The sequence below is a fragment of the Accipiter gentilis genome, chromosome 1, assembly GCF_929443795.1.
Source record: "Accipiter gentilis chromosome 1, bAccGen1.1, whole genome shotgun sequence".
Taxonomy (NCBI): domain Eukaryota; kingdom Metazoa; phylum Chordata; class Aves; order Accipitriformes; family Accipitridae; genus Astur; species Astur gentilis.
Genome location: NC_064880.1, coordinates 2,537,593 through 2,553,552, shown reverse-complemented (window position 1 = coordinate 2,553,552; position 15,960 = coordinate 2,537,593). Strand labels below are relative to the sequence as shown.

General features: G+C 44.1%; 1 protein-coding gene across 2 annotated transcripts in view; it reads left to right on the top strand.

Annotated features, from left to right (window-relative positions):
- The first annotated feature begins 4,418 nt into the window (after positions 1 to 4,418).
- The window catches only part of SKI (SKI proto-oncogene), a 119,427-nt gene continuing 107,885 nt past the window's right edge, over positions 4,419 to 15,960 (top strand). The window contains exons 1-2 of one of the 2 annotated variants that reach the window (XM_049811533.1): positions 4,419 to 5,256; positions 5,372 to 6,293. In XM_049811533.1, the coding sequence (XP_049667490.1) occupies positions 5,382 to 6,293 (912 nt within the window). In that variant the 5' untranslated portion in view covers positions 4,419 to 5,256; positions 5,372 to 5,381. Of the gene's footprint in view, positions 6,294 to 15,960 lie in introns of both variants that reach the window. The other variant, XM_049811524.1, reaches the window with a different exon arrangement.

Genomic DNA, 15,960 nt, shown 5'->3' with positions numbered 1-15,960 from the left:
TAAATGAGCTATTAGTATGTAAATCAAACCTGTAACCAATCTGTATAAAGTGTAGTATAGAGGGTAGATTTTCAAGGCTGTGCAGCATCCCAAAGCTCACCTAGAAAATGGTAGAACTTGATAGGTGGTAAACACCATAGATGGCCCAGCCACCTCACTGAGCTCTTTGGCCTGAAAGGCCTTGTGTAAATAGTTGATTTCTCCATTAATTAAAAAAAGAGAACATTTTGGTTGACATGAGTCCATTGCTGACCTTCTTAGACAGTGAAATTTTTTGTTTGGTTCATCTTAAATATGACTGATTCATTAAACTTTCTTTTTCTTGTGACTTTTTAGGTGTTCTAAAATTCACTTATTTCAGTACATATGTAAGAGAAACATGTACAAAAAATTGCGGTCGCTTTAAAAATAAGCATTTCAAAATTTGTTTTAGTCAAAAAGATAAGAAGTTAGTAAGCATTTGTGAAATAATTCTCTGCAAGCGGAATCTCTGTGTTGATGAAAAATTGAAATATTTTCTTGAAAAAGACATTCTGAATCTCATATATGTCTTTTTCAACAGAGAGTTAGAAACCTTATTCTGCAGGTTCTGGATAGTTTGGCATTCCCTGGTTTCACTGTAAGGGAAATGATCAATGAAAATGATGACCTGTAACAGATGAGTCTCTAAAGAAAAGGAGGGAAGGAAATATCCTGGTCATGCAGAAATTGTTTTACTTCAGTACCAGAATGTCACAATTAGAAATGAATATGTGCGGTACAAACATGGAGAACTTAGATGTTTGCTGCTATAAAGAATTTACAGTCTAATGTGAGCTACAGTAGGAATTTTCATGTGTCACATTTGCACCCACACTTATTTTTCACTTATTTTCCTTCTTCACAATCTTCACAATAGGCCCTTCCCAAACATTTTGTCAAATAGCTGCAATATGCAGCACAGTCCTTCATAATCCCCAGTTCTTCCTGGCTAAGCAGGCATCTAAAACCAGAGGGGACTGGGGTGAATTCGTTTAGAATATTCTTTTCGTATGCCTATATAAACACATGCATAAACATGATACCCTCCACTTGGGGAACGCGTAAAAGGTGGGACGCGATACTTGTGAGAGGTGCCGAGTTCTGCAAATGAAGGCGATGGGGAGGGAAACGAATTGCCTGTTAAATATGGAAAATGGAGTCTGCTTTTTGTTCTGGGCCTTTGGAATCTGTGGGTGGATTGGAACTGGCAGGCAGGGAGCAAACACCCACCCACCATAGGGCTGTGTGGTTCAGAAGTTTACAAGAGTGTTTGTGTTCCAGGAGCTGTTGGCCTTGAAGCCAATGGAGAGGGGGAGGAGAAGAGGGAGAGAGTGAGAAAAACACTGTGGTGTTAGGGCCCTTCCTCAGAGATATTTTTCCCCTCTCCCTTCTCCAGCTAGAGGGCTTTGGAACTGGAGCAAGACAAACAGTTACTGGGGGAAAGATTAATAAGATTTTAAGATGTGTAGTGCTTACAGTCCATCATCAGGGGAGGCAGAGACTTCAGAAGCCACTGCCACCTTAATCCCAAATGACAGCTCTCGTCGCTCCCCCTTCTCCTGCCTTGCTGCTGTTTAATTCGGCAGAGTCTGTGAGATACAAAGAAATGGAAGTTTTACTGTATTGTTACTGCAGGAGCTGAAAATTGGTTTCTGTCCTGTCCTGAATTTAGGTTCAGAAGCTGCCACTCTAATTGGTCGCCATCTGGATATCGCAGATACAGAAACTGAGGCACAGAGAGACTAAAAAACTTGCCCAAGGCAAGAGGAAGTCTGTGGGAGATCTGGGAATAGACCCCAGATGTCCTGAGTTTTCTGTCTTAACCACAAGACCATCCTTCCTGTCTCTTTGGTAGTCCCCTCTGCTTCAGGAATTCCGTTTATGAATTCCACCCATAAACAATCTGTTGCACCATCCAGTGATTTACTCGCATAAAAGAGTCATTGGGAAGGGAAAATGGCACCTCTCTTAAAACAAACTGCAGTTACTACTGTCCTTTCTTTCTAAGGGGTAAAGGAGAGGGAGTGCAAAAAAACTAGCTTCAAGAGCTGAGAAGCTTCTCCGTTGCTATCCAAACTTCCTGCAAGCATTAGTTTTGTTTTTTAAAAGAATTGGGAACTCCATACATGGTGTTTGAGTGTATCTGGCCATTTATATTTTAGTGAGTTAAAAAAAGTAATGACTGAAATGGGACTAAATCCATCTAGGGAATTACGCTGCTGCTGTTCACCGTTGTACCCGAGTACCTTTGATGATAGTTCGATTGCTGTATCCGTAATGGACTTCATTGTGTAGCCGGTACTTCTCCCTTGTCGTAGTCAGAACTTTTCTAAGACGAGGCTGAATGGTGGGAAGGGGTTTTTTTCCAAGAAAGCACACCCTTTGGTTTGGAAATGATGGAATGGATGGAACGTCATAGATATCCATCATGTTATCAAAAGGTGCCACTGAAGAATATTATTGAAAGTTCTTCTCAATTAAAGCCTTTTAGATACACCTGTTACTCAGTGAAGAATATTCCTAGCCCTGCTTTCTCCTAACATGGTAACCTCTTTAGCATCGGGAATCAACAAGGACTGTATGGCCTAGATTTGTTAGATCGCATCTTTAGACCTTGGTACTGCGGTAATGCCTAAAAATTCCGCTCGTGGATCAGTAAGTCCATGTGTGGTGCGTTGTATAAACAGAAACTTCCTGCCACCAATGGCTTTCTGTAATGAAGCAGTTTGGTAAAGAGTCTCTAAGTGTCTTCTCCCAGCACATGAAGACATAACTGATGACTTGGATCAATGTGTTTGGTTCTTGCCTTCTCCAAACTCCCCTTTAAGGCTTGATGTCTAGGTTGGGTATGTGAGAGTGGGTTCCTCTGGAGAGATGCTGATTTAGTTGCACGGTCAAAGCTCTTTTGCAACTCTGTGACACCTCTTTCCTTTACTCTGACTGGGGTTTCAGAGTATAAAAATACAAATAAAATACGAGAGCTTGCTCTCTTCCCTGCCCCGTGACATTGATTCTGAGTAAATCACAACCTGTTTGTTTTCTGCGTGCTCCTTGAAACAGTGTTTGGGTATTTGTCTGCTTGTTCCTCCTCTTTTGCCCTGATCTACCCGTTTTTTCTGCTCTTACACTGCAATGGTAAACTCTTTCAGAGGAGACGATTCGAACGCGCAAGTTCTGCGCCACTCAGTGTAGCAGGATTCCATACTATGCGTAGTGCTTTACGTCACTGTTGCATTAGGAATAATATTTTAACAACTGTATCGGTGTGAAACTGCTCTCCAGGCTTTTTTTGGCAGGCACAGCGGACGGAGTTCGGAGATAACAGACGTAACCTTTCAAGCTCGTTTCTTAGGTTCGTACTCAGCGCCGCTTGAAATATTTTTTAGGATTCTAGCCCGTGGAAAAAAGGGAGAAGCCAATTTATTTTTTTTCTTTTTTTTTTTCTTTCTTTTTTTCTTTGAAATGCGATACTAAGAGAGCCTAGAGAGCACCTCGTTCCCGATCCGAGTAATAAAACCCTAATGAACTTCGCAGCGGCCGCCGGCCCTCTGCCCGCAGCGCTCCCCGGCCGCGCGGGGCCGGCTCCTCGGCTCCGACACGCCGCCGCCGCCGCCGCGCCGCGCCTCGCTCGGTAGAGGGCGCTCGTCTCCGGGGCTGCCGCGCCGCGCGGTCCCCGTGTCCGCCGCCCTCGGCCACCCTTCCCCGCCCCGGTCGCCTGGCGTTGAGGTAGAGGTGGCGACTTGCCCGTCTTTGCGACAGACGTGTGTTTTTTTGCCTTGCCTGTCTACTTCCAGGGAGGGCTGGGGTAGCTCCCCTGCCTGCCGCACGGCCGGGCTGCAGTCGCGCCTCACGCTCCTTCCACGTGTTTAAACGCGCAGAGGCGTCGCATGTGAGCGGGGCGTGTGACATGCGTGTGGAGAGCAGGCAACGCGTGTGCAGGCAGCGCTGGGTACATTCGGTGCGCGGCTGGCCACGTCGGGCGTCCGAGGATGTGCTAGCGGGACGTGTGCCGTTTTCGGCCATCAGTCGTGTGCGTGGGCCTGCGATTTCTGCTCGTAGAGAGGGGCGTGTGCTCAAAGTTGAACTGTAAGCGGGTTTGGCGACGGACGTGTTTGGGTTTGGTTTGGGTTTTTTTTTTTTTTGGTGGGGTGCTTGCACTTTGTGTGCGTGCGAGCGTGAGGCAGGCGCGTTTTCGCTTGTTCCCTTTCTACCGCTGTCCAGAAAGCAAGCGGCGAGAGGAAAAAAGCCCTCGCCCTACCGCCCCTCCTTCGCGGCGCGGCGGTCTGTGAACCCAGCAGTTTACCCTCCCTCCCCGGCGCTGCCGCCCGGGGCTGAGCTGCGCGCCTGCCTGTGCAGAAGCTCAGCGCAGAGCGGAGGGGGGAGGCGGCCGCTGTTCCTGGAAGAGCCCGGCCTGGGGAGTTGGTCACATTCTTGGCTGGGATTCAATGACTGAGGCAGACACCAACAAACAGAGCGGGGGGAGGAGGAGGAGGAGTGAGGGAGGCTGAGCCAGCCTGCATTAGCTCAGCTCTCAGGCACTCTCAGTCTCTGCTGGAAAGAGGAGCTGGGAGGATGTGCGCTCTGTTACCGCGGCTCCCCACGGCACGCCGAGAAGACCGAGAGAAATAAGGGAAGAAAGGCGAACCGAGAGACGAGGAGTCCTCCCAGATCAAGCTGAGGGACCACGAGGGTGAAGGGAGCCTGCTTATTGCCCGTCCGAAGCCCCCGCGCCGTTTTGGAAGTGCCAGAGATTTGGGCCTTTTCTTCTGCGTTGTTCCCCTCCACAGACCAAGCTTTCTTCCTCCTCCTGCTTTTTACTTTCCTCCCCCGCGCCTTCCTTTCGGTGGATATGGACAGAAGGGTGATTACTGCAGAGAAGCAGCAGCCGCCAGAACATATTTGAGCCCCTGGTGCTCGGAGCGTGGCACAGACTTTTTGTATTTCTGTGGGTGGCGTGTGTGTGTGTGTGAGTGAGTGAGTGTGTGTGGTGGAGGTGTGGGAGGCGGGATTGGTTTGCCTGGGGGGTTGGCTGAGGGGGTGAGTGCTCGGATGAAGACCTCTTTTTGCCGTGACTCTCTGCTCCATCGGGGCAGCTTGGAGACTTGGAGGTTTTGAAATTGTAACGAACCACCAGAAAAGACAGAAGAGAGACACGCATACAAAAGGATTTATTTCCTATTCGTTAGTGGATTGTTAAACCTGAGTGGGAAGGAAAAAAAAAAAAAACCAGCAAGGGTGGGTTGTTCTATTTTGTCCATAATTTTTTTCTTAAAAAAAAAAAAATCCCTTAAGTGGATTTGTACCAGAGTGGAAGATAACTGGGGATTTTTGTTGTTTGTTTTGGGAATAGAAACTAAAAAATGGAGACTGTAAGTAGAAGCAGCTTCCAGCCTCATCCAGGACTGCAGAAGACCTTGGAACAGTTTCATCTGAGCTCTATGAGCTCCCTGGGTGGCCCTGCTGCTTTCTCAGCACGATGGGCACAGGAGATGTACAAGAAAGACAATGGCAAAGACCCAGCAGAACCTGTACTGCATCTGCCCCCTATCCAGCCTCCGCCGGTAATGCCTGGTCCCTTCTTCATGCCCTCGGACAGATCCACAGAGAGGTGCGAGACCATCCTGGAAGGGGAAACCATCTCCTGCTTCGTGGTGGGTGGAGAAAAGCGGCTTTGCTTGCCCCAGATCCTGAACTCGGTGCTCAGGGACTTCTCCCTGCAGCAGATTAATTCGGTGTGTGATGAGCTACATATTTACTGCTCCAGGTGCACTGCTGACCAGCTGGAAATCCTCAAAGTCATGGGCATCCTGCCCTTTTCCGCTCCTTCCTGCGGGCTCATCACTAAAACTGATGCTGAGAGGCTTTGTAACGCTTTGCTTTATGGTGGCACCTATCCTCCCCACTGCAAGAAGGAATTCTCTAGCACAATTGAGCTAGAGCTTACAGAGAAGAGCTTCAAGGTGTATCATGAGTGCTTTGGGAAGTGTAAGGGACTCTTGGTGCCAGAGCTTTACAGTAACCCCAGCGCAGCCTGCATCCAGTGCTTGGACTGCAGGCTTATGTACCCACCTCACAAATTTGTGGTCCACTCTCACAAATCGCTGGAAAACAGGACTTGCCACTGGGGCTTTGACTCTGCAAACTGGAGATCCTATATCCTCCTCAGCCAGGATTACACTGGGAAAGAGGAGAAAGCTAGACTGGGCCAGCTCTTAGATGAAATAAAAGAAAAATTTGACTATAACAACAAATACAAGAGGAAAGCCCCCAGGGTAAGTGATGCCCTTAATTCTAAAGGGGGTGGGGGGAGAAGGAGAAAAGGGATTTTCTATAATTTCGGTAACATCTATTGACCTACTCAATTTGTTACCAGCTGCTTTTCCTTTGAGTCATTTAGCAGTCTAATCATGTTCTTAATTCTCACCACGTGTTAACGTAGACGAGCAGTGTTCGAGATGGCACCTTTTTTTCTCTGGTTGTGTTCTGAACACCGTATAGAATCAGAGAATGGTTTGGGTTGGAAGGGACCATAAAGATCGTCTAGTTCCACCCCCCACCCCTTCCCGCCGTGGGCAAGGACGCATTCCACTAGACCAGGTTGGAGTTTGTTTAAATTATATATGTGTGTTTGCATATCTTACTATACATGGAACCTGGTCTTTGAAACCCATCATGCTACCCCAGACTTCAGCAGGAAGTATGTGATTTTGGGTCTTAAGAGCTTCAGTTAGGGCTCAAGGCAAGGCAGAAGCCAGAAAAAAGTTACTGATCGCTCCAGACACAAATATATACAATTTTCTGATGAACTGCATGCCGCCAGGGATGGAGGTGAGGGTGAAATTGTCTAAATGCTTGTGTTGAAATAAAATGTGTCTGCTAAGAAAAAATCCTGACAGTAATGCAAGGTTACTGGTGTTCAGATTAAGTGTGCAGAACATGAATGGAGATGCTTTACTGCTCTTAGAGTATCCCTGTGGAGTCTGAGTCTCCCTACCAGACAGGCTTTTGTATATTGGATTATGTGTACATTCAGTAAACGAATCTGTCTAGGGCCAGCTGCAGCAGCTTCTTAAGGTATGCCATGTAGTGCTGAGCCAGACAGCTAAAGCACATTTTTTTTAGGTGTCCTTTGTTTTTCTTTCAGTCTGAGCTGCCTTTAGATCCCAGAATCCCTGGTGTGTGGGTGGGAGGCTGCCTTGGCATCTGGCACCAGTCCTGATCAATGGGCAGCAGTGCCACAAGGCCTTGAGGACTTGCTTACAGACACCAGGATGTCTGGCTAGCTGGCGATGGTGCAGTTGGCTGTGGGATGAGCAATTCGCTTTCCGCTCCTTCCCCCCCCCCCCCAATATAAGGTTAAAGGAAACTCTTGCCTGTTGAGTTTTATGCTGCAGGTTTGTTGGTTGGATTCTGCCCCATCTGCCAGAGATTTCCCAACTTTTCTTTGGTTTTATATATCTGGAGTGGAAGGGCAATGACACAAGCCTCAAAAAGAGAAGCAACGTTTAAAGCCCACTGAGAACGTTCTGTAAAATTCTTAATTACTTTACCAAATACCTGTTTAAGGGGGCAGACACACACTCAGACTTAAATAGGGCTTTTATTTGTAAAAAACGCAACAAAAATGCCCAAACAAACCCCGGGGGTTTTAAAGTATCCTGCGCAAACAATGCAGTAATTCCTACAGCTAGCCTAAGAGGCCTAGTTAACTCTTTTGATTGGCCTCTCCTTTTTTTGATTGAGGAGTAGAGTCTCACTCGTTCCAGTTTCTCTCCTGGTCTTATGTTTAGCCCCTGTTTCAATTCTTGTCCTCACCCCTCCTTTTCCTCCCGCTTGAGTGTCAGAAACGCTGTGACAAAGCTAGGCTGTAATGAGCCACATTATCTCCGTGGTTGGAGGTGGATGTGTTTTTAATGGCTTGTCTATTCTCCATCAGTCATGTGCTAAGATGGAATGGTGGGATAGATGTATATGAATGTCTGCGAGAGGAGAATACGGCTCTGAAAGTGGAGGCATTTTTCGTGTTAGGAAATGAATTTTCTAGGGCATGCTTTGTTTGGGAAGCAAAATCGAGAAATCTCCACATTTCTTGTGCAGAAAGGTACTGTGTCCCTAGCTTGGTCACTTCCAGAGTTTGATTAAAATGTATGTTAGTAGAGGTGTGCTTTCCTTTTCATATGAGGCTTTTATGGCATTCTGCTCAGTTGTACGATTTATCCAACACCCCAGGTGAGGTTGCAGGTGGAGAACAAGAAACAACTACTAAATCATGGGTTTGCCTGACTTTTGGTGACCCATTAATAGGTCCTAGTTCAGAACATGGCAAGCACTCTTCCCTTGCCCACCAAAATCTGCATGCAACGCAGCACTTCTTGCAGAGTGAATTCAGGATACCTAATAGTGGACTCCAGAAATTATGTAAGGAAATTGTGGCCATCTATTTCTCAGAAATTTTGCCAAAAATCCGTCGTCATGAAATGTTAAGTCTCCTGCATAGGTTCTTTTGGGAGGTGGCAAGGAGCTTGATGGGGAAGCGCAGAGTGGTGTGTGCTCAGACGATGGGGTAGAGAAAAAAGAACGCTTTATCGTACATCCTGTGCAGACCTGGGCTTAAGTTTCAAGGCTTTTGAGCTGTTTTCAGGGCTCTCCTATTAATGTGGTGCAGTGTTGAGACCCTGACAGTGCTGGCAGAGTTTTGTGCGCTTATCCTTCCTCTTTCTGAAGTCTTTTTCCATTGGGCTTAGCCAACGGATATCATATGCTAAGGTCATTTGTGTTGTAGCAGTGTGTGCAGATAATTATGGTGAGATTTAATCAGGCTCTAAGACTGGTAGACTGTGGCCAGGGGCAAGTAACACTGGAGTAAAGTTTAGATGCCTAGTAAGGAAATGCAAGGATGGTCCCATGTCTGTGTCTGTGTGTTTGTGTTAATTACTGTCAGTCTGTGTGGGGTTTGTGTGTCTGTTGGGCTCTGTGTGTGTATGTCTGTCTCTGTGGATGAAAGGGTGAAGCATATGTGTCTTTGTGGTGGTCTTCCTTTTTGATGTAGATCTCTGCGTTGCTTTGTTCTATTTTATACAGAGGTGTTTGAGTGTTGCGTGCTGTAATCTGCTGTGTCAGATATTTGGTCTTCTGCTTTTAAGAGTGGGCTTTTTATCAGTTTCCCAATTTATTTATTTACGTGTGTGCGTACGTACACATTGCTTTGTGTGTTGTGTTTTCCCTGGGGCTCTGTTAGTATGTTGGTAGCATGGAATATATATGACCATTTTTATGGCTGTTTAAGAAGCGGTGAGTTTTTTGACCTTTTTGTGTGTCTTCATGAGGTTTATGTGATGAGGTATGTAGATTTCTGCCAGCACAGCTCTGCCTTTTAAGGGTCTGACTTAAATGGAGGAGATGGGTTGGCACAAGCCCGTGTTGCAGATTCAGCGTACTGGCAAAACTGCCTTTTTTCCCTGTCTCTCTTCCCCCCCGCCCTCCCCTTTTTCCTTGACACTTCATTCCCAACATATATTTCTATATGCATCAAGTATCCATTGTGCATATCTATCTGTCTGTATCAAGAGATGGATACATAGCTGCATATACATTGTCCCTCAGTCAGCCTGGTTGGTTGAACAAAATGCATGTTGCCTGGTCTTGCCACTTGCAGAAGAATCTTTTGTCTAGATGTGTATGAAGTCAGCAAAGGGTCTTAACCAAAAACGGGAGGGAGTTCTGACAGCTGGAGCCCCCACTAGAGCAGGAACCATAGAGGCCTCAGCCACTTACCCTCTTCTAACATTTTGATTTTTTTTTTTATTTTTATTTTTTTAATATTCTCCCTGTTCATCCTTGGATGAGTGACTGACCTCCCATAAGCTCCTTCACCTTCCTGCCACTTCCCACAGCTCTGTCTTTTCTTGAGCCATATGATAACTTCTCCATTTTCCTCGGTTTGTATCCTTCACTGGGTTTTCTACCTTCTCGCATGCTCGTGCATGGGTTTTTTTCTGCTTTGTTTGCTCTCTGGTCTTTGAGAGTCTCCATGCACCAACCTGGCTTTTACTTGAGCTGGTATCCTGTTTCCCTACCTGTCCCTCTTTTCCTCCACCATTACTGACATGGAGCACAACCATTACATTCTGGGGTATTTCTAGAAATTTAAAATGTGAATAACCTGACAGCGTTGCAAAACAGGGTCCTAGAAATCCATCATCAGTGCCAAAGCCTTTTTCTTGAGCTCAGCAGCTGGTGCATGTTACGTGTTCACTTGCTGGTATAGATAACGGCCTTGGTGTGTCTCTCACGCTCTCTTTCCCTGTCTGTGTGACAGACAGCTCTCTGCTTTTTTAACATCAGTATGCCTCCTCTGTGATTGAATTAGTTCAAAAAGCAGGCCTGAAGGCTTTGTTGGTTGCTATTTCCAGTAAAGGAGGGTGGGTTCGACTCTTGTATCTTTTGAACCCTTTTTTTCTTTTTTAAATATTGAACCGAGCAACGTTTGACAGTGCTTTCATATTTCCTACCTGTGTGCCAGACATCTGTACTTTTAGCAAAACTGTATGTGATCAGACATTAAGAGAATAAGAGAGCTTTCCTTGCACACGTGTGAACACACCCACACATGCTAGCACTGCAGTGTTCCCACGGTTCAAGTCCCAGCAGCACTTCTATGAAGTAGCTGGAAGCTGGAAGCAGCATTCTGGGTACTGACACACAAATGAGCACATAAGGCCTCCCACTTTATTTCACAATGCCTACCAACCCAGTGCTGCCACAACATGCAGCTTTCTCAGCTGGAGTAAGGTTTAGCCAGGTCAAGTGTGCAGCCAAATCAAAGAACAAAAATCGCTGAAAGTGAAATAGTGCAGTACTGACTGAGTTGTAGGGTAGCTGTGGACTTTTAGGTGCTGCACAATGGTTGCTGTGCTGTGCTTTATGGCCACCTGAAATGCTGAGAGCCAGAATGCGTATCTTTCTCCATCCTAAAGTCCTGCCTCATGGCAGTAGTAACCTTCTTTATTTGTTAATAGTATATATATCCTATGGTAGGTATAAGCAGAGAGATTCTGATTTTATTCACAGGCAGTAATGTTCCGACAGCTGGATGGATTTATTATTTTGGTACAAACTGACTTGATAAATACTCTTGGAAAAATTTGCCTAAGAACTGAGGGTTCAGTTGTTTTTTCCATGGAGCAGTGAAGTCATTTGTTCTCTTACCTGATGTTGAAGAATTATACTAGAGATTCTCCAGTAAAAATTTTGAAGTCCCTAAAACAAAAATGTTGAAGTCTTGAGGTAGTAGTTTAGTTCAGAATCCTTTTACAGCTTAAAAGTTGAACTTCAAAAACGATACTACGCTTAAACAAAATCCTGTGTACCTGAGGAGGTGTCAGTGTTTAAGCAGACGTCAGCGTTTTTTTCCCAAGCGTGCAAACAGCTTTATAGATGTTGTAGATCAAGAACAAAGAAGCAGGTACGTGCATGTGTGTTAGACAAAGAATATGCTGCGAATAATGATCTAATGATGTTGAGTCAACTATGGCTCTCTGTTGCCCCAGAAGAGTTCCTAAGTTCCTGAATGTAGTCCTCTCGAATTAGGGAGGGAATTATATGCAATCTCTTCTTTTGAAAATCACTGCCTAAAATATTTAAACATCTGCCTCTCCCTTCGTTGTCTGGGCTGTCTTGCTTGCTTCTCCATTTCTGTGGTTTCGGGCTTGGGCGTATGTTCTGCCCAAACAGTAGCATGCTTTGAAGATGCACGTAAACACAGTTTATTTTTTGGATGTGCTAGGAGCCTAACACCTGGTCTCTCTGCCAGGATATGAACATGCTTATCACTAGCTTGAGCTGACTGACCAATGAGGGTGTGTTTTCACTTGCTGAGAGGCGCATTTAGATCAGTGTTGTAAAAGCAACTGGAGGCGTCTGTATAAGGCTGCTCGGAGCATGTCTAGACAATGCAGCGGTTAAAATTCTGGCAGCCACTTATACCTTATCTACACCTTCCTTTATTCTCAACGCTGCTAGAACAGGGGGAACTTTGGGGCTACATCTAGGTGGTTGAGCCTGAGCAAGATTTGGATATCTAAAGAGATGCATTGTCCATTCTTATTGAAAACTCATGTTATTGTCTTCTGTTAGCAAAGTTATTTTACCAAAGTTAAGGGGTTGGAATGGTACTGACTACAGCAAGGAGTGGGCCGGTTGTCCTATTACTGGTGATAACTGATGATTGGAACTTACATTGCTGGCTTAGCTGGCCAGACTGCTTTGCCCTCGCATAAAGAATTGTGTCTCAATGTGCACAGTACTTAGACCCAGAAAATCTTTTTAATTGTCACTTTTCTTTTTTTTTTTTAAAAAAGCAAACTTTGACCTTGACATTGTTAACTCTTATTTAGAGGGAACTGTCATGAAACAGTTACACTAAATCCAACAGGGGGTTCTTGGAAAGAAATTAGAGCTTAGACAAAACCAACAGACTGAATTGTAGAGAATCTATTGATAGAATACTGTCAATTACTAGGCTAATCTATTTTAGCTGAGTGGCCATAGAGCACTTAATTCAAATTGATCTTCACGTACAGGAAGCATTACTTTAAAATGTAGTAATGTAGCATGTTTTTGTTTTAAATTTGTCAATTATACTATGTGTGTTAATGATACATTTTATTAAATAATATCTAGTTTGTTGGCATATGTTTTCTGAATCTAGGTAATATACATTAATAAATCTGCACCACTTTTTAAAATGCTGTTCCACTCTCTGTGTCTCATACAGCCAGTATGTGTTCTTGGAAAATAATTACAGAGAAGCAAGTGTGTTCTGAAAAGATGTGCTCTGGTCCCTTGCCTTCCTCATTTATGCCTTGTGTAGCCTTTTATGTCTTTTACATTTCATTGTCAGTGCAGAGATGCAAACTCAGATTATTACTGAAATCACCTGTTCCCATATCTTCTGGAACATACGAGGTTAATTTGAAGGTTTGGGGCTTTGGGGCTAGTTCTGCAGTTCTCACTCAAGCAATCAGCTGACACAGTAATTGGAACCAGTTCACCCACAAACCACAGAAGACTTGTATATGTATCAGACTTCTTCCTGTGTGTTGACTGGCAGTACTTGCAGTCATAGAATAGAGGGACAGATTCTGAACCAGGATGTACCGGTGTTGAGACAAAGTAGCTTCACTAAGCTCCTGGCCTTACCTGGCATTTACAGGACTGTGCTAAAGCTGACAGCAGAACCTGTAGTTCTGCTACTGCAGTATTTTCATTTTGCTTATTAATGAGGTTTTGGTTTCATAGACGTTTGATGGTGCTCCAATCCTGACGGATCTTACTGGATGGAGCAATAGTTTCTACAACTGGGAGCTGGCTTCAGACTGAAAGGATTTTGTCTGCTGGTTGCTACATGCAAGATGGGGTTTTAAGGTTGCAGTAGATGTCTAACAGGGTGGGATTTTTTGTTCCTGTGTTGAGGATTGGTCAATTTTTTTTTATTTTTTTTTTTTAAAAAGATGAGGAAATATGTCTAAAGTTGGGATAAGGGCCAGCCCTTTTTTCTGATGCAAATTCAAGGACCATAAACTCGGCTTCAGAATTGTACCAGGTACAGTGCAGTTCTTTGAGTGTGCCTATTTTGTTGGTATTGAGCAAGCCTGCTGGCTGATAGACATTGGCCCCTCTGCACTGAGCTAATTATTTTGCTTTGACTTCTGGTTGGATGAGGTAACAAAAACACTGATACAAATTCAGGCTCTGATCCTGTCAGTGTTTCATGGACAGAACTCTTCCGGAAGCCAGTGGGAATTCCCATGTGTAGAGCTCTTATCATTGGCTCCATCTGTGGTTTGGTTGCTATCACATAAAATTGGGCTTCTCCAAGCAGTGGATGCATATTAAAACAACCTGATAAGCTGCATAGTCATATGTTCTGTTAGATGAGACAGGTTCTGCCACCCTTACTCGTGTTAAGTAGTCTTTACTTGTTGTAACAGTCTTATTTAAAAAGTCAGGGAAAACATACATAGGATAGAGAGTCTGTGTGTATGTAAAAATTGCAGCATCATTCTGTATACTGGAGATAAACAGGAAAAGAGCTAATCAATAACTCGGTTTCTGGCTTTGTTGTTTATTGATTTATGTACAGTTACCTTTGCACATGCTTTGTAGAAAATGTGACTTTCATGTTTGGTTTTCTGTTGGGTTTTTTTGTTTGGTTTTGGTTTTAATTAAAGCTGTTGCTGTTTTGGTATGAGAGTCAGTTGCACTGGAAGCACAAGAATTGCTTAGGCTTTAAGGATTAAAAGACAGCAGCAACATTAACAAAATAAGATGCAGCCTAGTGCTTGTCCTTTCCTATGGAAGATTTCAGCGTTATATTCAGAAGATGTACCCCTGTGCTTTGTTCTTCATCCTCTGTTCAGTCAATGGTATCGTTTTATAGAATAAGGTCATTGACTTGGATTGCTTCTTGGTTTCTCAACCCTTTTCACCAGCCAGTTTGTGTAATGTCTGTCTGAAACATTGAGTAAGGGCATTGAAATAGCAGACAGGATATCAAGTGTTCGGAAGTCTGGGTTAAGTATAACAGACAGTTCTGGCTGGTGAAAGGGGAGCAGCCCCTTGAGCTTGGTTACAGATCAGTCTCTGTGGAAACAGCAGAGTCTGGTCTTCACATCCCTGTTACAGCTTTTCCCCTCTATTCCCTCAACACCCATATAATTAATTGTGTGTGGGTGCACCTCTTCTAGAGATGTGTCTTCCTTGTTTCTTAGTGGCACAGAATTGTATGTAATAATGTCTCTTTCTAAGGATTACATAAGTTGAAGATGATTTCTCCACTGGGAGAATTACGCAAGTTTAAACCGAAATGTATTTAGAAAGCTTTTATGTATGTGTTTTCTGACTCGCAATGCAGAGGGTGATTTATTTGCATCCTTAATTGGACAACATCTGTTAGGGTTGAAAGAAAAACCATTGCATATCTTTTCACTGTCATATCCTGCATTTTTATGAAGTCCCCTACCCCCTCCACTTCCTACATCACCTGTGTTACAGGCTCTGATTCTTCATGCCCAAGTAGAATCAGCCAGGCACTCAATTGGACACTCTCCTGGGGAGGGGGTCTGCGGAATTTTTAATGCATGTCTGCATTAGTGTTATGTGCCAGTGGTACTGTTAAAATCAGCAATAATACCACCTGTTTTCTTTCAATCTTCAGATTTTCTCCTTTTATAAGAAGTTTTTGCCGTTATTACCATTAAACAGAAGATAAAGGTGGTGAGGATTCCCAGTTCTGTCAGTGAAGAAAGACAGTCTAAAATATTTCTGTAATGCTGCGTTTAGTAATCTTTGACCATTTAGCAAAAACTTTCCTGTTGCTTTTCAGCAAAATTAAGCTGGTTTGTGTCACTTCACACAGGAGAAGAAAGCTCTGCAGTCAAGTGCGTTTATTGAACTTGAAGAGGCCAAAGTAACTTCTTGCTTAAATGTGAACTTCTGCATTTGTGTGACTGTATCCTGCAGTCCAAAATCTGGCAGCTGACCTATGCACGCAACCCTTATCAATTTCAGTGGGGGAGCTGCACAGATCTAAGGAGCTGTCCATACAGTTCAGATGGCAGAAGTGGGATCATGATAGTAATTTTCTTTTCTATTATTATGTAATACTGGAGTGCTGCATATCTCGGACTGCATGCATAATGTTTGTAGGTGCTGTTTTCAGGATGTAGTTAACAAAATTAATTCTGCTGAGTATTAAAAAATACAGATTGCATGGGGATCCTGCTGCTTACTAAAACAGAGATTGTAGTAGTACCAATTAGAAGCAGTGAATTACTTTAAATAATTAAAAACCCCTCTGTATCTAGAAAATTTCTCTAGGTCCTGTATTTTTTTGACAAGTGTCTTTAAAATAAACCAACCAAAAAGCCTTGAGATTTT